Source organism: Martes martes (genome assembly GCF_963455335.1).
Source record: "Martes martes genome assembly, chromosome: 1".
In the NCBI taxonomy this organism is placed as follows: Eukaryota; Metazoa; Chordata; class Mammalia; order Carnivora; family Mustelidae; genus Martes; species Martes martes.
The window spans coordinates 196001440-196023902 of NC_137888.1; the positions used below are offsets into that span (position 1 = coordinate 196001440).

Sequence of the window (22463 nt, forward strand, 5' to 3'; positions counted from 1 at the left end):
TTAGACCCGTCTCACCTCTAGCCCCACCAGCTTCTCAGGGATGCCCTTCATCCACTCACGAAGTTCAGCCAGCTCCTCGATGCTGTTGGGCTTCTCATAGATCTTGCGGCTGATACTGCGAAACTCCTCACATATCTGGAGAGGGGTGGAGGGCACTAGGGAGGCTGTGTACCCTCCCTGTCCTTTCCTGGGGCCTGCTCCTCCTTCTTGGATCCCAGTGTCTCCTGACAGGTAACCACCCCCACCCTACCACATCCTGCAGCTGACTTGCTGGGGAGCTGAGGCCTTTCTAGCCTCCTGTGCCCGGCCAACACATGCATGGGACTTCTAAGCCTACCCGTACACACACACACACACACACACACACACACACACACACACCCAGCTCCATGAAATGGCCCATCTTTGGGAGAGATTCCCAGGTCTTTCCAAGTCTAGGGAAAGAGGTAGCAGCCCCTATTTCCTTAGACCTTCCATATGGGACAGCTCCCCTTAAACAGGCTGGGGGGGTCAAGGCAGGATGACTTCTAGATTCTTCCATTGGCCTGGGCATCTGCAGACAGCCCTCGCCCTGCCCAGGGACACCTTATTCATGGGAGCTCACCGTGGATGTGAGAGTGAATGCATGTCGGTGGCTGGGCACTTACACTGTCCACCTCCTTGTGCAGGTTCTTGGCCAGGATGTCCAGCATGGAAGTGGCCAGGGCCTTGTGCTTCTTGGACAGGCTCTGCTTGACGTTGTCGACATTGATGTAGAAGGGCCCAATGATGATACTGCTGGGCAGTGAGCTGTCCAGGATCTCTTTTTCCTGAAGGTGGGTGAGCACCACCTCCCGTACTTCCAAGGCTGTCGGGCAACGCGTCTGGTAGTCTCTGTGGACAGTGGACACACACGAGGGGCAGAGGGTGTAAGTGGGTGGCCCGGGGTCACACCGACACCCAGACGCCCTCAGATGTACGCACGCACTTGAGGAAGGTGGCAATGTCGTTGTTATTCAGCTCCAAATACTTTTGGTATTCCCTGGCATAAGCCTGCAGTGGGATCATGGCCTTGCGCACAGCATTGGCTATGATAGCCCGCAGCTCCTCCACCAGTGGCTCGTGGAGCCCCACGGACTCCAGTAGGGGGTCGCCGCTGATAAAGATGTCCTCCATCACCAGCTGCAGGGCCAAAGGCAGGGGGAGAGCTGGATGAGCCACAGGGCAGTCACTCCAGGAGAGAGGTTGGAGATGGGATCCGAAGCCTGAGCGGGCAGAAGTGTGGCCAATCACAGGCAGCGGGGGGGGGGGGGCAGCAGTGTGACCAATCACAGACAGCGTGCAGAGGGTCGGAGCAGCAGCGTGACCAATCACAGACAGCGTGGTGGGAATCAGGGCCGCAGTGTGACCAGTCACAGACAGTGTGGGGAGGGTATGGGAGAGGGTTTGCTGTGGTGTCTGACAGCACCTTGTGGACTAAGATAGGACTGGAAGCCCCGGGAGCCCCACCAAAGGGCGGTGTCTTCCTATACCCGGGCCTGACTCAGTCCAGAGCCCAGGAAAGGAGCAGACAAGGCCACCGGGTCACTGATGGCTCTGGTTAACCAGTAAGGAAGACAAAAGGAGACTAGTTCCAGGAGCTCTTGGGCCGGGAGGAGTGAGATGTAACCAGGTGTGTGATGAGTGGGGACTTCTGGCAAGAGGTCCTGAGTGTGACGGTCAGTCTTTGTCCACATCTTATCTGAAGAGAGAGGCCGGGAGCTGGGTGGGATCGGGAGGATGGAATCGGGGCCAGAACAGCTGTGGCAGGGGTGGAGAATGAGCCCGGTTCGAGTCGCAGGTCTGACACTTAGTCGCTTTGTGCCCTCTTGGGGCATGACAAAATGGGGATGCTAATGGTTCCCAGCACAGCTTGTGGTGAGGATTAAGGGAGTTGTTCAAGAATTGAAGGTCTGAGCACTCTGCTGGCCAGGTGGGAGGCCTGAAATCAAGTAGAACTGCCCTAATCCCATTGGCCTGTGGCTGGGTAGCCACAAGCACCCAGGCCAGCAGATGCCCCGGGCCTTGAGCTGTGGCCTACCTTCTCCAGCTGGGGCACCGCATGCGTGGACAGGATGCCCTTGTCGAAGAGGTTGAGCAGAGATGTCTCGAAATGCTCCAGTGGTGTGCTGTAGTGCACCCCTGAGCTATCCAGCACCAGGTCCACAATGAAGAGGGGATTTTTCCGGGGCCTGTCGGGTGATAGGCTGACTGTGGGCAGGTGCCCAAGGAGGCCTGTGTGCAGCATATCTAGCCCTCTGCCCTTCCTGCCAGCCCGGTGGTTCTCAAGCTTCTCCATGCATGAGAATTGTCTCCTCCCTCCTTCTAGAAACCTCTGAGTTCCCGAAAAACACAGAGCAGCCAAAGATTACTCCAACTCTGCCAGTTGCCCAGAGGTCCACAGGTACTGGGGAGACAACCAGGCAGTCCTGAGATCATCAGGGCAGGTCAGCCAGACCCTAGGTCCTTGAGGCACCCACGCTCTCCCTGGGAGGCCACCATCCTTGACTTCAGATGTCCACTACACGCCAACAACCCTCAAGCTTCCCAGCCAGTCCTCCCTGCTGCACTCTGGATTGCCATCCATCATCCAACCTGCCTTTATGGGCATCTCAAACACTGAGCTCCCCTCAGGGCTCGGTGCTAGCGGTGGACCACGGGAGTCAGCCTGTCTCCTCCTCTCCCCTCCTCCCCTCCCCTCCTCCTGCTGCCAGGCCCATAGCACTGCCACCCAGGCACCACCCCAAATCTGCACCCCTCCCGAGTCCCAGTCACATCATCCTTTTTCTAGACAATGGCAGGAAACTTGGTCTGACTTGCCTTCTGCCTCACTTGTTCCCACAAATCCAGAGCTTTGTTTAATCAGGTTATAACTCCCCTCTAATGGCTGCTGACCACACTTAGAATAAATCTAGCCTCCAACTGTGACCCCAAGAGGTTCTTTGATCTGGCCTGTCCCTGCGACCTCTCCCACATCGTCCTGACCAGCCCTCCCCACTCCAGCCATAGCTGCTGGCCCTTCCACCCTTGACAGCCCCAAGGTCTTCCTCCCCTCCGAGCCTCTGCATGTGCTGGGCCTTCAACCCAGTGCCTCTCCCTCACATCTCCTTGGCATCTTTCCTCTCAATCTCAGGTCTTGACTCAGAGGACCCTGACCCCCTGGCAGAGTACCCTGCCCCACCCTGGTCTGTCACAGCCCCTGCAAACATTGGCAGTGACCATCTATTGATTCACTGGCTTGCTGCCTATCCCTCATGAGAGCAAGAGTCCTGCCTCTCTGGTTCCCCTAGAGCCCCACCTGGTCCATGACAAGTGCTCAAAGAATATTTCTTTTGACTGAGTAACTCAGGGACTGGTGGAGAAAATGAAGGTCACCCAGAGACGTGCAAGTCAGAGCTGGTGGGACAATCCCTGGCCCCCAGGGCCAGGGCCAGACCTGGCGGTGCTGGGCATCCTGGTCCCAGCTTCCCCACTCCCCCCACCCCTGCCCATCTGGCCACCCGGCACCTGCGCTCGGCCAGTCCCACCTGTAGGGGCTGTTGATGAGGTCGTCACCCCAGACCATGTGGTCAGGGCAGTCCAGCACGCTGCAGCAGGCGTCGCTGATGAACTGCGAGAAGCTGGCCAGTGAGTCCTGCACCAGGAAGCGCAGCGTGTCCTGCAGCATGTATTTGAGCAGCTCCATGAGCTTGCGCAGTTTCGACATGAGGTACACCTCCCAGCTGGTTTCGTAGAGGTTGTACCAGCCCTTGCTCATGTCCCGCAGGCTGCTCCGCATGGCCACCTTGAGCGTGCTGATCCAGCTGTCCTTCAGGAACATCTGCACCTAGAGTGGCCGTGGGTGGCATCAGGTGGGCCCCCGGGAACCTGCTGCCCACAGCCGCCACACTCAGGGACCCTAGACACCAGGGTGCTGGGGCAGCCTCAGGACCCAGATGGCCAGGGAAGGACCCCCCGCAGCCCTAACTGACTGCCGATCCCCACAACCAACACCCTCCTGTGATCCTGGGGACCAGGGCACCTCTGGAGGAAGGAGGGAGGAGGGGCAGCAGAAGCAGGGCTTTCCCCCAGCTAAGGGAGAGACAGAGATGGAGACACAGCCAATGAGCAGAGAGACACACCAAATGAAACAGGGATGGGGAGTTTTTTCCTGGAGCACCTGGTGATGGTCTCCCACAAGGCTATACCCTTCTTCCGTCACACACCCATCCGTAGCGGGTATGTGGAGTTATGTGGAGTTCCTGCTCTCCTTTCCAAGACAAGGGGTCTGCTTCAGAAGCCGCCAGGGTTGGACGGAAAGTGACTGGAAAGGGAGCTTACCCTGGGTCTCCTCTCCTCTCCTCTCTGGGATGAGCCATCCCCCTGGGCAACCCCCAGCCTCCCACAAGGTCTAGGTTTAAAAACAGGAGCTCACGGCCTCACTGCTGGCCAGTCAGCTCCGAGGATCCAGCCTGCGTGTGGCCCTCCAAGCCCCAGATGCCCACGCACCTGTGAGAAGGTCTGGGACTGAATCTGCTCAAACTCCTCCAGGCGGCTGTACTTGGAGAGGTTTGAGTGGAACAGGGACATGCCCATCACCTTGTTGCACTCGGCCCGCACCTTGCTGAGGGCCATGATGACCTCTGGCCGTGTAAGCAGGGACACAAAGGTGAAGTCTTCCTTCTGCTCCCGGAAGGGGTAGTTGGGAACACTCACCAGCCCTGCAGGGGTGGGGGGTGGAGGGCAGGGTCAGATTGGCCTGGGACACACCAGGGACTAGGAGGGACCTACAGGTAGTGATGGAGAGATACAACTCCTGTCTCCTCCCAAAGAGACACCCACCCTCCAAAAGAGACACCCGCCCCAGAATTCTCTCTTCCCATGGCCTGCCGACACCGCCCTGCAGCTTCACAGCAAGCTGCCCACTCTGGATCCCCTCCAGGCCCCTCTGCGTCCCTGACCCGTTTGAAGTAGATGAGAACCACAGACCCTCTCCCCCTTCACTTCTGCCCACTCTGCACATAACCCAGCACCACGCAAAGGAGATGTGGGCACCAGGACCCTCAGAGTGCCCACTGTCCACACCCCTGACCCCAGCTTCCTGGACACCTCCCACACGTGGCAGCTCAGTCCAGGAAATCAAATGCACAGGCATCTGGAAAGTCAAAGCAAGGAGGGCTTGGGGGAACTTGTGTCCCTCCTTGAAGATGCAGTCTGCCATGAGTCAAATGGGGCTGCGGCAATGTCACATGCCCCCCGCTGCCAAATGTCCCTCAGACCGTCAGAGCCCTTCTGTCCACTTCTGAGCAGCACTTCTAACCCATGACCTGCTTCCTTCTGTGCTACTCAGACTACTGGATTTTATTTATGTATTTATTTTAAGAGAGAGGGATGGGGGGATAGGCAGAGAGAGAGGGAGAGAGAGAATTTTAAGTAGATTCCATGCCCGTGGAGCCAATTTGGGGCTGGATCTCACGACTCAGATCATGACCTGCGCTGAGATCAGGAATCAGACGCTCAACTGACTGCACCGCCCAGGTGCCCCAGAAGAGCCTTCGTGGACCCCCACTCCCCTCCCCCAAGCCCTAGGCAGCTGGGGAGGCAGCAGGGTAAGTGCTGGGAGTGTTGGGTTTACAGACCACCTTACAGGAAGGGCGGGAGGGCTCTGGCTATGCAGATGGCCCTGGGGCCTGCCTTTGTCCAGCCACCCTCACCTTGCCTGGGCACCTTCTCCTCCTCCTTCTTAGGCAGGGTCACATAGGAGAACGTGTCGGGCTTGGAGGAGACAATCTGATCAAAGTTGATTTTGTTCATGCTGCGCTCATAGTCCAGGTTCACCTCTCTGGAGAGGCTGCTGAGGTGCTCCAGAACCCTGCCAATGGGGAAGGGGGACAGGGGAGTCACCCCCACGCTGTGGGCTGGCTGGGGCCCACTCTGTCCTGCCATCGACCTGCGGGCATGTGTTTGGGGCTTCCCCTCCAGATTCACGGGCACACCTCCTGCCTGGCCCCAGCCGCTAACCTCCATCACCCTTGTCCCCTGCCTCTTTTTTTTTTTTTTTTTAAGATTTTATTTAATTTGACAGACAGAGATCACAGGTAGGCAGAGAGGCAGGCAGAGAGAGAGGAAGGGAAGCAGGCTCGCTGCTGAGCAGAGAGCCCGATGCGGGACTCGATCCCAGGACCCTGGGATTATGACCTGAGCTGAAGGCAGAGGCTTTAACCCACTGAGCCACCCAGGTGCCCTCCCCTGCCTCTTAAGTGTCAAACCCTCCCGCCCCCGCCCCCATCGTGCCAGCCCAACTCTGCCTGTTTTGCTTCTCATTTCCCTGTGTCATCCCAGCAAAGCACCATCCCTGCCCATTCCAGTCCACTCCCCACAAAACTCAAGTTTGAGCACATCCTTCTCTTGCTAAAAATCCATCCTGGGCCCCTGCATCCTAGGATGAGCGAAACCTCTTCTTGCGACCAGCGCCTCCCCGTTCTCCTCTCGGGTCACCTTCTTGTCCCCACCCCCACCCCAGCTCCAGCCACAGACAGCGCCACCTGGGCTCCTGGAGGCACTCTGAGCTCTCATCTCAGAGCCTTTGCATACGCTGTTCCCTCTGGATGAGGGCAGCCTCATTTGCGCCCCATTGAGCCAAAGTGCCTCCCTGGCTCAATGATCCTGACCGCCCGAGGGCATTTTTTCATTCATTCACTGTTGTTTCCCCAGCCAGAATCTTCTTCTCTCCTTACTTTTTCCAGCACTCAGCTCAAATGTTACCACCCCAGTGAGGCCGTCTCTTGACGGGAGAGTCCCCTCCACAACATCTCTATTCCCTTGTCTTGCTTTGTCTCCAGAGTATCTGTCAAAGCCCTGAATCACCTTGCTTTCTCCTTGTGTGTCTCCCTGGCCAGACTGAAAGCCCATGAGGGCAGGCCCTTCGTGGGTGTGTTCGCTGCTGCGCCCCTGCGCCTGGCACAAGAGGTAGACTTGCTTGCCTGCCTGACGTCCACTTCCTCCTCATTGCACCTTCCTGGTGTTCTAGAACTCTCTCCTTTCTCACTTGACTTAGGGGACATTGACATGCCCCAGCTCTGGGGTCATCTCACCTGTCTAAGCGAGTCGTGATCAGACGGATCAGACTGTTAATTGGCTCAGGAGTGGGAACACAATCCGGTTAAAATCAACAACTGAAACAGAGCTAGAAAATTGATCCCCCTTGTCCCATCCTCCTCAGGACAAATTCTGCGGTCTTGTTCATGCTCCAGAGTTCCCTGTGAGATCAGAGGCTATACTTCTCCTAAAACGCCACCTCTGCCCAGCAACCTGCCTCCATTATATCCTGCCGCCTCCCTTAGATGTCTCTGGGGAGGACTCTGTCAATATATCATTTGTACAAGAATCACCCTAAACAAGCCCAGCTTCAAGGGAATCCAATCTAGGGCAGGACCCAGTGGAATCTGGACTTTGTGCTTCTGAAACTGTTGCTGCCATCCACCTGGGGATGAAGCCAGCTCCCATCAGAGACAAGAGTCCTCACGCACTGAGCCTGGCATGTCCTGCATCCGATTTCTAGTTAGCAAAGCTGTGCATTTTCCTGCTATCTAAGCCGATCTGAGCCCAGCGTATCTGTTATAAAGAGCCCAAAACATTCTCAGTGATATAAAACCTGAGAAATGGAATTCTGGACAACCAAGGGAATGGCCACATCCATGCCAACCTCCCCAGATGCTCCCAAAAGACAGAGGGAAGGAAGAAAAAAAGAAAAGGCAGGACAAATAACACTACCAAACCCATGCCATTAGCATTCCCAGCACAAAGGAAATGCCCAAACTTCACATTATCTTTAAGTCGAAAAACAATGGTCAGTTCCCAGCAAGTTGCAGCTCCCCCTTCTGCTGCCAGCCTGCATGGAAGATGGGGTCAGTCTGCGGAAAGAGGGGTAGCCCCAAGCTTGGTCTGAAGTCCTGTCAGAAAGAGAGAAAGTCCACCCTAACTGGAAAAACACTGACTGTGAGTCTGGGAGACTCAGAGCACTTGGACAAGGACGGGACTTCTGTGCATTCATTCACGGTAACATTCTTTGAAAGGCTTCATGACAGAGGAGAGGGAAGGTGAAAGAAAAGGAGGACTTTGGAGATTGAAGGGTGAAGGGAAACGAAGCAAAAGTAAAAAATTGGAGTCCTGCAAGGTAAGAAAAAACAAACAACTTGGGAAGACAACCCAACCCACAGCTATCCACTTAGAAAGAGGAAAAAAGTGGTTTGCTCTCCTAACAGAAGAGGGCGCCTTGGAATTAGGAATCTTGTAAATCATCCCAAGTCCAAGGAGTGAATGGGAGAAAGTAGACGACTCTTGCATGAAACTACTGAGAGAGAGAGAGAGAGAGAGAGAATGAGAGAGAGAGAGAGAGAGAATGAATATCCACCTACCTGAACAAAATTCTCATCCAACCCTCAAATAAAAAAACAAAGACAAAGCAGAAGAAAATGAGCACAGCACTTCAAACCAAACTAAGTATCTTCAAACAAGTGTTTGGGCATATGAAAAACACCTTGAATCGGAATTTCACAACCAAAACACAGAAATGGGCAAATAACAGGAAGAAACGAAAGCTATTTCATTGAACTCAGGGAAAAAATTGAAGAAACAAAATTATCTCTGGAATGGAGGCAAAATTAAGAGGTGCATAAGGAAGAACAGAGTCAAATAAAAAATGTAATAAAGTACATTGAAGAAAGACCTGAATATAACCAAGAAAATGAAAATGAGGGGAAAAACAGTTAAAAAGTGGCAGAAATGGTTAAATTAGAAATAGGTAAAGAAGAAGCAAGATATGGGGAGCCTAGGTGGCTCAGTTGGTTAAGCCACTGCTTTCGACTCAGGTCATAGTCCCAGAGTCCCAGGATCAAGTCCCACATCAGGCTCCCAGCTCTGTGGGGAGTCTGCTTCTCCCTCTGACCTTCTCCCCTCTCATGTTCTCTCTCTCTCTCTCTCTCTCTCTTTCTCTCTCTTAAATAAAATTTAAAGAAAAAACAAGATAAATGATAGATGAGAGAGAAATATAAGGGAATCTGATCAAGAAAAACAGGAGAATGGAACAGAACAGATATTTAAAACTATAATCCAAGAAAAATTCCAGAAATAAAGAATATCTCAATTTATGTTTTTAAAAGGCCCATTTGGTACTTATGAAAACTGACCCAGAATGATCATACTGGTATGACATACTAGTGTATGTCATACATACTGGTATGATGTACGTAGTGTACATACTAGTGTACATACTAGTATGACATAAAACTGACTGCAGGGGAGGAAGAAACAATCCTCTTTTCTTTTACTCTTCTAGATTGTTGGCTGAGGCTCTATAACAAAGATGGATTAGCAAGAGAACAGCTTACAAATTTATGTTTCCCTTGACATAGGAGACTTCATATGAGACATACTCTAGTAAAATGATTAGACTTTAAAGATTAAAAACAAATTTAAAAAAACCCAAGGTCCCCAAGCCAAAAAAAAATCAACTGATTTATTTTCATTTTTTTATCAAGGGAAAATCAAGGGAAAGGGAGTTAGACTGGCATCGGGCTTCTCAAAATCAGCATTCAAAGCAAGGCAACAAAAGAGCACCATTAAAAACAAAATAAACAAACAAAAAAACCCCTCAAGCAATAACAGTGTGAAACAAGAATTTTATATTGAATCAAGTTGTCTGTCAAGTTTTAAACATGCAGGAACTCTAGGAACAATATACTCTTGAGCCCTTGGTGAGGAATCTACTAGAAGAAGAGCTTCACCCAACCAAGACATGGATGGGGTTCAGGACACACTTCCCCAAAATGGCATCTTCGCATATTGAATGTTTTAAACTGAAGGAATTTGAGACACGGCTTCCCTGAAGCAGGTCATAAGATCCTCAGGAGAGACGTGTCCTCCTTATACCCAGAGGAAAGGGCATCCTTAGCTCCAAGATGGAATGACACCAAGAGGAATGCCAATGAAGAGGTCTTGCTGTTTTCCTCAGTTTACTACCCTTAGCTCATATCCTTCTGTCTTGCCACAGTTCCCACAGCCTTCCATCCTTCATCAAACCTAGCATAGGTTTAATCTGTTCAGATCTTCATTTCCTTACAAAAGTTTCTATGTCAAGGGAAACATAAATTTATAAGCTCTTCTCTTGCTAATCCGTCTTTGTTACAGAGCCTCAGCCAAGAACCTAGAAAAGTATAAGAAAAGAGGATTGTTTCTTCCTCCCCTGCAAGATGATAGGAGAAACTTCAGGAAAAAATCTGGTATACACCGTCAACTTAATTGTAGATTTAAGATTAAAACAAAGATGGGGCGCCGGCTCGTTCGTTGGTGGAGCACACAATTCTTGGTATCAGGATTGTAAGTTTGAGCCCCATGTCGGGCATAGAGCATCCAATCAATCAATCACTAAAATTTATTAAAAAAAAAAAACAAAGAGAGGAGAATGGAATAATATTATATTAAAATAGTAAGGAGAAAAAAGCAACTAAAAATGGGAGGAGGGGGCGTCTGAGTGGCTCTTGGTTTTGGCTCGGGTCATGATTTGGGTTGGGGGGTGGGCTCCTGGGATTGAGCCCCCGCAAAAGGCTGTGTGCTCAGCGGGGAGGCTGCTTCTCTCCCTCTTCCTGTTTTTTTTTTTTTTTAAGATTTTATTTATTTATTTGACAGAGAGAGATCACAAGTAGGCAGAGAGGCAGGCAGAGAGAGAGGAGGAACAGGCTCCCTGCTGAGCAGAGAGCCCGATGCGGGGCTCAATGCCAGGACCCTGAGATCATGACCTGAGCTGAAGGCAGAGGCTTGACCCACTGAGCCACCCAGGCGCCCCCCTCTTCCTGTTCTTTGGCCCCTCCCCCTGCTTGTGCTCTCTAAAATAAATAAATAAATAAATAAATAAATTATTTTTTTTTAAATGGGGGGGAGAAAGGGATGAGGAGAGTAGAATAAAATCAAGAGTATTACAAAGGAAATCAAAGGGAGTAGAAGGATAACATTAAAAACAGACAAAGCAGATATTAACAGTTTAAATAAGAAAGCAGGGGACCTGGGCCACTATAAAAGGCTTAACTACAAAAGAAACCACTAAAATAGGGTACAAATCTGCCCAAATGCTGAAAGAAATTTTAAAAAGTGAGGGGCACCTGGCTGGCTCAGTTGGAAGATCATGGGACTCTTGATCTCGGGGTTGTGAGTTCCAGCCCCATGTTGGGTGTAGAGATTATTTAAAAATAAAATCTTAAAAAAAAAAAATTAATGGGGCGCATAGGTGGCTCAGTTGTTAGGCATCTGCCTCCAGCTCAGGTCATGGTCCCAGGGTCCTGGGATCAAGCCCTGCATCAGGCTCCCTTGCTTGGTGGGGAGCCTGCTTTTCCCTCTCCCTCTGCCTGCTTCTCCCTCTGCTTGTGCGCTCTCTCTCTCTCTCTCTGCCAAATAAATAAATAAAATATTAAAAATAATAATAAAGAAATTAAAAAGTGAAAGAAAAAAGAAACTATATCACTTAAAGAAGGAAACAGAATTGAGATCAAACACAGCAGCTCTATCCATAAATACGAATGGGATTAACTCACTTATTACAAGAAGAAGATTTTTAATTTGACTTATAAAGTAAGACCTGACTATATGCGGATAACAAGAGGCCTCTCTAAAACAAACTAACTCAGAAAGGCTAAAAATGGAGGGATGGGCAAAAATATATCAGGAAAATGGAAACAACAAAAGTCAAGTTACAATTCTGACATCAAACAAAGTAAAATTCTGGTCAAAAAGCCTTCGACCTGATCAAGAACACATTTTAATGCTAAAAGCTGCAATTAATAATGATAATACAACACACTCTTCTCCGTGGACAAAAATAAGTAAAGATATCTTAGAAGTAAATGACATAATAAGACAGACTTTTCTGGAATACATGTATATATAAAACTCTTATACCCTAACTATGGGGATATACCTCTTCTCACGTGCAAAACAGAATATTCAGCAAAAAACTGATTATATATTAGGTCACAGAGAAAACATCAGCAAGTTCTATAGAATAGAAATGTTGTAAATAACATTCTCTGATCTCAATGTGATAAAAGTAGCAATTATTAACAATGAATTTTAACAAGTCCTTCTCATATGCAAAATTGTAAAACCTGACATTAAACTATTCTTTAAAGAAATGCGAAATACAAATCAGATTTTTGGAATGAAAAAAAAAAGTGAAATACTACATATCAGAATCTGTGGACTATTTTTAAATAGGTTACCACAAGAACGTTCATTAGCCTTAAACATATTTATCAATAAGAATGTAAATAAGTGGGGGTGCCTGGGTGGCTCAGTGGGTTAAAGCCTCTGCCATCGGCTCAGGTCATGATCTTAGGGTCCTGGGATCAAGCCCCACATTAGGCTCTCTGCTTGGCGGGGAGCCTGCTTCCCCCTCTCTCTCTGCCTGCCTTTCTGCCTACTTGGGATCTCTCTCTGTCAAATAAATAAATTGTTAAAAATCTTAAAAAAAAAAAAAGAATGTAAATAAGTGAATTAAGTCCTATAAAATAAATTCCTATAAGCATAACGAATATAAGCCAAAAGAAGGCACAAGAAGGGTAATAATAAAAAGTGGACTGGGTGCCTCAGTCAGTTAAGTGTGTCAGTGTCACTTCAGCTCAGGTCATGATCTCAGGGTCCTGGGATCGAGCCTGGGTCATGCTCCATACTCAGCAGGGTGTCTGCTTGTCCCTCTGTCTTCCTCCATCTTCCTCTCTCTCTCTCTCAAATAAATAAATAAAATCTTAAAAAGGAAAAGTAGAAATGAATGAGGTAGATGTAGAAAACAGTCAAGTTAATATATCCAACTTTTAAAAAATTAGCACAGCAAGCAAATCACTAAGTAACCTAATTAAGCAAAAAAGGGAAGAGAGGGGTGCCTGGGTGGCTCAGTGGATTAAAGCCTCTGCCTTCGGCTCAGGTCATGATCTCCGGGTCCTGGGATCGAGCCCCACATCAGGCTCTCTGCTTGGCGGGGAACCTGTTTCCCCCTCTCTGCCTGCCTCTCTGCCTGCTTGTGATCTCTCTGTCAAATAAACAAAATCTTTAAAAAATTTTTTTAATAAAATAAAAATAGATTTAAGGAGATTTAAAAATAGCATTAAGGAGACAAATCATATAATTATCTCCATAAGTAGTTTAAAAGCCTGTGACAAATAAACACTTAAGAAAACAGAAGTTTCAATGGATATGTTAATAAATAAAGTCCTAAAGCTAGCATTTTCTTAAGGGGGAAACTTACTAGAGGTGCTTTCACTAATATTAGGAACAAAGTAAAGATCCCTACCATCTCCACTACTGTTCAATATTGTTCTGAAGGTATTAGAAAATGCAATTAGGCAAGAGAAAGTGATTAGAGGAATAAGAATTGGAAAAGAATAAGCAAAACTATCTTTATTTACAGGGACTGTATACTTAGAAAGCCCTGGAGAATCAATGATAAAACACATTGAAACAATTCAGTAAGGATTGTTTGTAACGGGATATAAAATTAGCATACACAAATCAGTAGACACAGTAATAGAGAAAATCCCATTTATAATAGTAACAAAGAAGACAAAATACTTAATATGCAAAACCTACATGAGAAAAATATAAAGCATTCCTAAAGACACAAAAGTAGTCTTGAACAAATGAATGAACATTCTTTGTTCTTGGATAGGACAGTTCAAGATCCTAAAGATATCAGCTGTACCTAAGTTAATTTAAAAATATAATGCAGGGGCGCCTGGTTGGCTCAGTGGGTTAAGCCTCTGCCTTTGGCTCAAGTCATGGTCTCAGGGTCCTGGGATCGAGCCCCGCATTGGGCTCTCGGCTCAGAGGGGAGCCTGCTTCCCCCTCTCTCTCTGCCTGCCTCTCTGCCTACTTGTGATTTCTCTGTATGTGTCAAATAAATAAATAAAATCTTTAAAAATAAATAAATAAAAATAAAAATATAATGCAGTTCCATTAAAAATACAAAGGGTTTTTGTTTTGTTTTGTTTTGTTTTTTTAAGAGAGAGATAGTGCGAGCTTTGGGAGGGGTGGAGGGAGAGAGAGAGAATTCCAAGCAGGCCTCACTCTTAATGTGGAGCTTGACTCGATCCCCTCTGAGCCAAAATCAAGAGTCAGATGTCCAATCAACTGAGCCACTCAGGCACCCCCAAAATACAAAGTGTTTTTAAGATAGAACTAGAGGAGTGTTCACTTCGGCAGCACATATACTAAAATTGGAACAATACAGAGAAGATTAGCATGGCCCCTGCGCAAGGATGACACGCAAATTCGTGAAGCGTTCCATATTAAAAAAAAAAAAAAAAAAGATAGAACTAGAGGAGTTGACACAATGCTCATGGGAAAATAAACATGCAAATTCCTATCAAAATTCCTGCAACGAGAAAATCCCAAAAACATTTTTGCAAAAATAGAAAAATCCATCCTAAAAGTCATTGGATCTCAGACCCAAATAACCAAAACAATCTTGAAAAAGAACAAAGTGGGAGGTCTCACACTTTCTGATCCCAAAACTTAATGTAAAGCTGCAGTAATCAAAACAGTGTGGTACTGGCATAAAAATACATAGACCAAAGGAAGGGAACAAAGAGTCCAGAAATAAACTCTCCAATATATATGGGTCAAATGATTTTCAACAAGGATGCTAAGACCACTGAATGGGGGAAAGAACAGTCTTTTCAACATACTGTGCTAGGAAAACTGGATCTCCACATGCAGAAGAAGAATAAAACCGGACCCTTAGCTAACCCCATTTACAAAAATTAACTCAAAATGGATCAAAGACCTCATGTAAGAGCTAAAACTATAAAACTCTTACAACAGATGGGGGAAAGCTTCATGACAGTAGATTTGGAAATGATCTCCTAGCTATGACACTGAAGGCACAGGCAACAAAGGAAAAAAATTAGAATTCATCAACGTGAAAAACCTGGTGTCCTAGTAATACAAAGGACACTATCAACAGAATAAAAAGGCAAACCAGGAGATGGGAGAAAGTACCACATATCTGATGAGGGACTGATATCCAGAATATATAGAGAACTCGTAAAACTCAACAATGAAAACCGAACAGCTGGATTCAAATATGGGCAAAGAATTGTAATAAACATTTCTCCAAAGAAGGACCTACTAACGACCAATAAGCACATGAAAAGATGTCAACATCACTAATCATTAGCGAAGTGCAAATACAAACCACAATGAAATACCACGGCACATCCGTTAGGATGACTATCGTAAAGGAAAAAAAGAAAAGAAATGTTGGTGAGGACGGGAAGACGTTAGAACCCCGGAGCCCCGTCGGTGGGAATATGCAACAGGGTGCCTCCTAAGGCAGCTGGATGATGGCGTCTCCAAAACTACAAACAGGGCTTCGCAGATGCCACTGATGCCACCGGAGCTGTCCTGTGCCACCCTACCATGGTCAACCCCATGATGTTCTTAGACATTTGTCGTCATCATGAGCCTTTGGGCCATGTATCTTTCAAGCCATTTGCAAAGTTCTAGAGAGAGCCAAAAACTTTTGTGCTCTGAGCATAGAGAGAAAGGATTTGGTTATAAAGTTTCCTGCTGTCACAGAATTATTCTAGGGTTCATGTGCCAAGGTGATGGCTTCCCATGTCGTAATGACATTGGCGGCAGGTCCAGCCAGAGGAAGAAATCTGATGATGAGAATTTCAGCCTGAAGCACACGGGTCCTGGCATCTTGTCCATGGCAAATGCAGGACCCAACACGATTGTTCCTAGTGTTTCATCTGCACAACAAGGCTGAATGTTTGGGTGGCAAGCATGTGGTCTTTGGCCAGGTGAAAGAGGGCGGAGTACCATGGAAACCATGGGGTGCTTTGGGTCCAGGAATGGCAAGAGCAGTTCACCGTTCGCCGTTGCTGACTGTGGACAACTCTAATAACTGTAATGTGTGTTTTCTCTTAACCACCAGACGGTTCCTTCTCCCATCTGTTCGTAATGGCCTACAATCTGTGCTTTCACTGCAGTTCTTTGGGTTCCATATTTTCCGTACCCCTCTCCAAGTCTAGATGGATTGCAAAGTTAAGTTCATGATTATGAAATAAAAACTAAACAACAACAAATAAAATTACCACATGACCTAGCAACTCCACTTCCGGGTATGCGCCTGAAAGAATAGAAAGCAGGGACACAAAGAGAGATTTGTACACCCACGTTCACAGTAGCCAAAATATGGCCACAGCCCAAGTGTCCATCCCCAGACAAGCAGATAAATAAGATGCAGTATATGCACACAATGGGCTATTACGAAGAAAAAGAGGGAGGAAATTCCCACACCTGTTGCAACATGCATGAACCTAAAAGACGTTATACTCAGTGAAATAAGCCAGACACTAAAGGAAAAGCCTGTATGATTGCCCTCATACTTAGAGCAGTCAAATTCACAGAGACACAGAGTAGAATGGTGGTTGCCCTGGGCTGGGGGGAGATGGGACTGGAGAATTATTGTTTAATGAGTACAGAGTTTCACAAAGTTCTGTGGATGGACAGTAGGGATGGTTGCACAACCGTGTGAATGCACTTAACTTCCCTAAGCTCTACACTTAAAAGCAGTTAAAATAGTAAATTTTGGATCCATACCACACACCATACATAAAGATGGAACAAGGATATGAAACCATACAAGTACGGGAAGAAACCCTCAGCATGGGGAAGGGCCCTCAAACTATGACTCAAAACCCAGAGGTAATGGGAGAAATGATTAATAACATTATCTAGATAAATATTTTTAAAGTTATATTGCAAAAATTACCATAAGCAAAGTCAAACTACGACTGACAAACCAGGAGAAAAAATTTACAACACGAATCACAGATGAAGGACCAATATCCCTAATATATAAGGAACACTTAAAATCAGAGGGAGAAAAAAAGCTCAAGAGCCTGGTTGGGGGGGGGGATGGGCAAAAGACATGAATAGGCGAGTCCCCAAAATATATTAAACTTGCCCTTAATTGTATGAAAAGATGGAAAAAATGTTCAGCCTCACTTATAACAGTTCAGTCTTACGTACCTTGCTCGCTCACTTATCTTCCAGACTGGCAAAAGATCACATAGCATGACAACACACCCTCGGCATGGCTGTGGGGGAACAGGCATTCACGCGCTGCTGGTGGGTGTGCAAACGGCACAACCCCTACGGAGGGAAATTTGGCGATAGCTAACCAAACTATAGGTGTGCCTATCTTTTGCCTTAGCAATCCTGCTTCTCAGCTACCTGTAAAGCTACCCCTCCATCTCTACGGACATAGAAGGCACAAGGTTATTCACTGTAGCACTGTTTATGATTGCAACATCCTGGAAAGGACCTAAATGCCTATATGATAGAGAACAGTCGAATAAGCCACAGTAAGCAGGGTACATTCACACACTGGACTGCTGTGCGGCTGTGAAAAAGAAGGAAGGAAATCTCAATGAGCTCGCACGGATTGATTTCCAGGACATACTAGAAGTGAGAGAGGTAACATGCAAAAGGATATTCATAGCGAGCCGCTCTCTGAGTAGGAAGGAAGGCGGTCTAAGAATACGTGTGCATCTGCTCATTTGTGCAGAAAGAAATACAGAAAGGACATAGCAGAAGCTAATGACACTGGTGAGCTATGCACACATGGTGGGAACAGGGTGGAAAGTGGGAGATGTGGAGAGGATAGAATGAATGGGGATGAGAGGGACCAATCTGAGGATACCTTTATGAATACTATATGTCAGCGAGAGAAACAGATATAGAGAAAACATCCATTAAATACATAAAACAAATGGACCACCCTGTATTTCATCAAATGAACATATCCCATTGAAGGCATGGGAAGAACTAAAGCAAATTAACTTCTGAATGCCCCCCAGGGTGAAGAGAAAAAGAACACTATGTGTGTATCAAGTTCTGCTTAGTAAGGTTTTTCTTCTAAAGAGTATGAATTAGCAGTTTGAAACTACTTTCTGTGCATTCTGGGACTGAACAAATATACTAGGAACAATGAATGGGAGCTGGTTTTCTTCTGCGGAGAGAAGTAACAAATGTGTATGAGTGAGAGAGAATTAGGGGCAGTTTGAAGGTATCACTATAGAACCCATGGTTTTTAACAGATAGATCAACAGACAGAAACAGACATGGGTGTGTGTGGAGGTTATATGTGATAACAATGTAATATAATGTCGTAATATATATATGCCCCAGATTCATCTGGTCTAAGAACCTCAAAGCAATGATTTTCCAGTAGCAACGGGAGAATATCTAGTGCCCAGATCTTGGCTTCTACATATCATTCCCCACTGAAAAGAACCAGGGCTCCTTGGAGAAATAGCTGATTTCAAGGCTGGGTCTGGAAAAGGACAAGATGAGCCCAGAACTTCTTGCTGTGCCCAGAAGTATAGACATGCTCAAAGACCAATAGGAACATATCAGAAGGACACAGAAATGAGCTTGAAGAGGCTCCCTCTGGCCCAATCTGGGGCAATTAGGGCCTCAAAATATAAAATAGTAGCAACAGGGGGTGCCTGGGTGGCTCAGTGGGTTGAGGCTTCTGCCTTCGGCTCAGGTCATGATCTCAGGGCCCTGGGATCCAGCCCCGCATGGCATCGGGCTCTCTGCTCAGCAGGGAGCCTGCTCCCCACCCCCTGCCTGCCTGTCTGCCTACTTGTGATCTCTGTCTATAAATAAAGAAATAAAATCTTTTTAAAAAAGTAGTAGCAACAGATTATAACCCTTCAAATAAAATAAGAATCCATGAGTCAGTATTGATAATGAGAGATCTGGAGATGAACAAGACACCAGTTAGAGCCCAAAAATCCGCAGCGCGGTGGGAGAGATGGCCCACAGATGAGCTCTGGGAGGAAGAGATGTTCGGGGGATGGGGGTGGGGGTGGGTCTGGTGGGGACTCACGAGGGCCCTTTGCGCATCCGGGGTGTGCTCATGGCCCACTGCTTGATCTTGCTCAGGCTCTGCTCACTGATGAGCTGGTGGCCCTCGGATGGCATGCAGTCCACGTACAGATTGTACAGCAGCAGAGCCTCTGTGTTCTTGCGCAGGGCATTGGCCTGGACCACGCGCTGTGTGAACACATGTGGGTCCTCGGCACAGAAGAGCAGCTGGATCCGGGGCACCCAGTACTGGCAGGTGAGGAGTGGGGGCCTTCCTAGGTCCGGGTGAGGGGAAGAAGGGGACACACAACACAGTCAGACTCTCTGGGTTGCAACACTAGGCTCCAGCCTGGCTCTGTGATTGAGGCGTGGTGACCCTGAGCCAGTGGTCTCCCCTTTCTGACACACTGTCACATCTGTAGAATGGGCACACTCCATCGGCCTGCCTGCCTCGGAGGCCATGGTTGGATGTGAAAGTGCTCTGTCAACTGCAAAGAGCTGTGCACAGATTAAGAGTCCCCTGGGGCGGCTGCCCATGTCCCCATCCATCACTGCCACACGCTGTGGGAGGGACAAACATCACTGATCGATGGGCCTCGGATGCCTTCTTGGCAGTGTGTTGGGAGTGGCCCTGTCAGCGGCTCAGAGTGGGCCCATCAGATATTGGCAATCTGCCCTTCCTGGGGTCTCTCTCTGAGTGATGTGTCCTGGGGTTTTCACAGGTCAGGCGACAGACAGCCGCAGGACACACAGAGCAAGGGAGAATTCAGGCCTGACAGGGCTGTGTTGGGGGGTGGGGGTTGGCCTCAGTCACAGGCCTATGTGGGGGTCTGCAAGGGGGGTGGGCAGAGAGCTCCCACCTTCAGCGGTGACCCCTCCGTTCAGGATGGGCTTCCCACTCTCATCTCGCACCAAGCCGTTCTGGTCTGTCTTGTGCACCAGGTACAGCTTCTTCTCCTTGTCATAATCCAGGACGCCGACACTGCACCATTCATACTTGAGCTTCGGACTCTTGGGGTCCTCTGAAACAGGAGGGAAACCCGCCAGTGCTCTCTGCCGCAGTGTCGGCAGGGGCTTCTGAGTGTGGGCAGGCGGTGCTGGCAATGAGATTCAGTGGCTACTAATCTGGCCTCCCTCCCTCTTGGATGGACCGCCTCTAGCTCCAGCAAAGCAAGGCCCCTGCTTCCTCCCAGCTGAGCTGGCCTCTGGGGGACCCCTGGTGAGGAGGAAGAGCCAGAAGGACCAGGCTTCTCTGTCCTTGTGCTCCGTATGACTCCTTCAGGGCCAGCAGAGACACAGGCCAGCGGGGCTGGGACAGGAAGCAGGAGAGCCCCGGGCACAGAGAGACCTGTTGAGGATGTAGTTGTAAAACTCCTCAAGTCTGAACTGGACCCCTTCAAGGTGACCAAGGCCAGAGTGAACCCCTTTCTGTGGGCTGCACATGGCAGTTGAGCCCCTAGGCCCCTCATATCAGGATAGGTCAGGACAAAGTAGATGATGACCGCCCAGCAGTGGCCCCAAGTGGGCCGCAGGGTCTGTTGGTCAGGATGGGCCTCCCACCCACTTCCTGGGCTGAAAGCCTTTGCCCTATTCTTCAGCTCTTCTCCTGCCACTACCAGCCCTACACATTTCTCTCCAGCCATACTGCAGGTCAGGCTGTTCCTGTGACTTTGGAGCTTACTCCTGCCTCAGGGCCCTTGCACTGGCTATCCTCGCTGCCTGGAATAGCTTTTTTTTTTTTTTTTTTTTTTTTTTTGACAGAGAGAAATCAGAGCTAGGCAGAGAGGCAGACAGAGAGAGGGGGAAGCAGGCTCCCGCCGAGCAGAGAACCCGATGCGGGGCCGGATCCCAGGACCCTGGGATCATGACCCGAGCCGAAGGCAGAGGCTTAAACCACTGAGCCACCCAGGCGCCCCAAGCCTTTTTTTTTTTTTTTTAAGATTTTATTTATTTGACAGATGGAGATCACAGAGAAGCAGGCAGAGAGAGAGGAGGAAGCAGGCTCCCTGCTGAGCAGAGAGCCCGATGCAGGGCCCGATCCCAGGACCCTGAGATCATGACCTGAGCCGAAGGCAGAGGCTTTAACCCACTGAGCCACCCAGGCGCCCCTGGGATAGTCTTGGCTCAGGTCACCTTATTGCTGGCTTGTTCCTTGCTCAGATGGCTTCTCCTTGGAGAAAGCATCTATGCCTACAAGAGCACCTTCACCCCGGGAACTCTCTGACTTGATACCCTGTTTGTGTCCCTCACAGAGTCTAAAGTCACACTATGTATGCATCCTATCCTGGTGCTGGTTGGCCTTCTCACATTAGGGGCAGCCCCCAAGGGCAGGTGTGACCTTATCTGTGTTGGTCACAGCTGTGTCTCTGTATCTAGAATGGAAATTGGAACATAGTAGGTGCTCTGTATGCTTTTGTGGAAGAAAAATGCACGTGGCACGGTGCCTAGCAGAAGTGCCTTAAAATAAACTAATGGGTTCTACACGCTGGGTTGAGGAAAAACGGCTGGAATTCTGGTTGAAGCTGGAAAGATGCGTAGAGGAGCTTGCTGTGGTAAACTCGCTGGCTTTGCTTGTTTTGCTTTTCCCATTCCTCCCTTTCCTATAAGCTTCTTTTTTGAAAAGGCTGACCTGTCTTGACTCAGCTTAGAGAAAAAAAAGATGTCACAAGAAGCCCCCGGCAGAACGCAAGAGGTCTCTAGCAGAATCGCTTCCTGCCAGCCCCTCCTCCCACCGGCGGGGCTGCCTTCGGCCGGGCTTGTGCGAAGGGGCGTGGCCTGTGTGGGGAGGGGGCGGGTAGAAACACTTCGTGGAGGCTGGTACTCGGTGCATTTAAGGTTAATGCAGCCCCACACCTTCTGGTTTTATCACCAGGAATTGGAGATCTGGGAACAATTGAGTTAAATTATTTTTGTAATTAAGTCCAAAGTAAAGGGAACATTCTGGGTTTCTTGTCTAGTTCAGAGAAATTGATTCCAGCATTAACATGTTTTTAAATCGAAACATAAATTTACAGCTTGCTCAATGGACTTGCTGGTGGGGGGACCCCTGGAGGCTGAGCAGTCTTAAAACCAGCCAGCATGGCTCTCAGTCCTGGAGGCAGCCCACCAGAGCCCCGCTCCCCATCCCAAAGCGGTGCGTCTGCACGGGTGCAGGGAGCAGAGATGGCCCTCAGCCCTGCAGAGGGGGACAGCCACCGCCAACATCCCGCCTCCCAACTTGGATCTTCCTGGGATGCCCACACGGAGACCAGCCATGCAGGCCAGGTGGCAGCCAAGGACCACCCCCCCCCACCCCCGCCGCTTGTTCCCTCCAGCAGCAAACACCGCCGCAGACGCAGACAAGGCAGAGATCTGCATGGGCACATGTGTGGGGGTGTGGTAGTGGCAGAAGTATGAGTGTGTGCCGTGAAAACGGGTGTGTGACTGTGGGGGGCTGGCGTGTGAGGATGATGCTGGGTGCTTGTGAATGAGTGTTTGCAAGCAGACGGGTGAGCATGACGGAGTGTGCTGTCCACCCCATGGGGAGAGCGGAGAGGCAC

The 22463-nt window shown here is 48.7% G+C and overlaps 1 protein-coding gene across 1 annotated transcript in view; it reads right to left on the bottom strand.

Moving 5' to 3' along the window:
* The window catches only part of DNAH1 (dynein axonemal heavy chain 1), a gene marked incomplete at both ends in the record, with an annotated part of 71924 nt that overhangs the window by 44249 nt on the left and 5212 nt on the right, over positions 1–22463 (bottom strand). The window contains 9 exons of the mRNA XM_080816185.1: positions 16–135; positions 648–873; positions 968–1161; positions 2060–2210; positions 3546–3844; positions 4507–4718; positions 5712–5869; positions 18947–19199; positions 19785–19946. Coding sequence (XP_080672311.1) covers positions 16–135; positions 648–873; positions 968–1161; positions 2060–2210; positions 3546–3844; positions 4507–4718; positions 5712–5869; positions 18947–19199; positions 19785–19946 — 1775 coding nt within the window. The remainder of the gene's footprint in view (positions 1–15; positions 136–647; positions 874–967; positions 1162–2059; positions 2211–3545; positions 3845–4506; positions 4719–5711; positions 5870–18946; positions 19200–19784; positions 19947–22463) is intronic.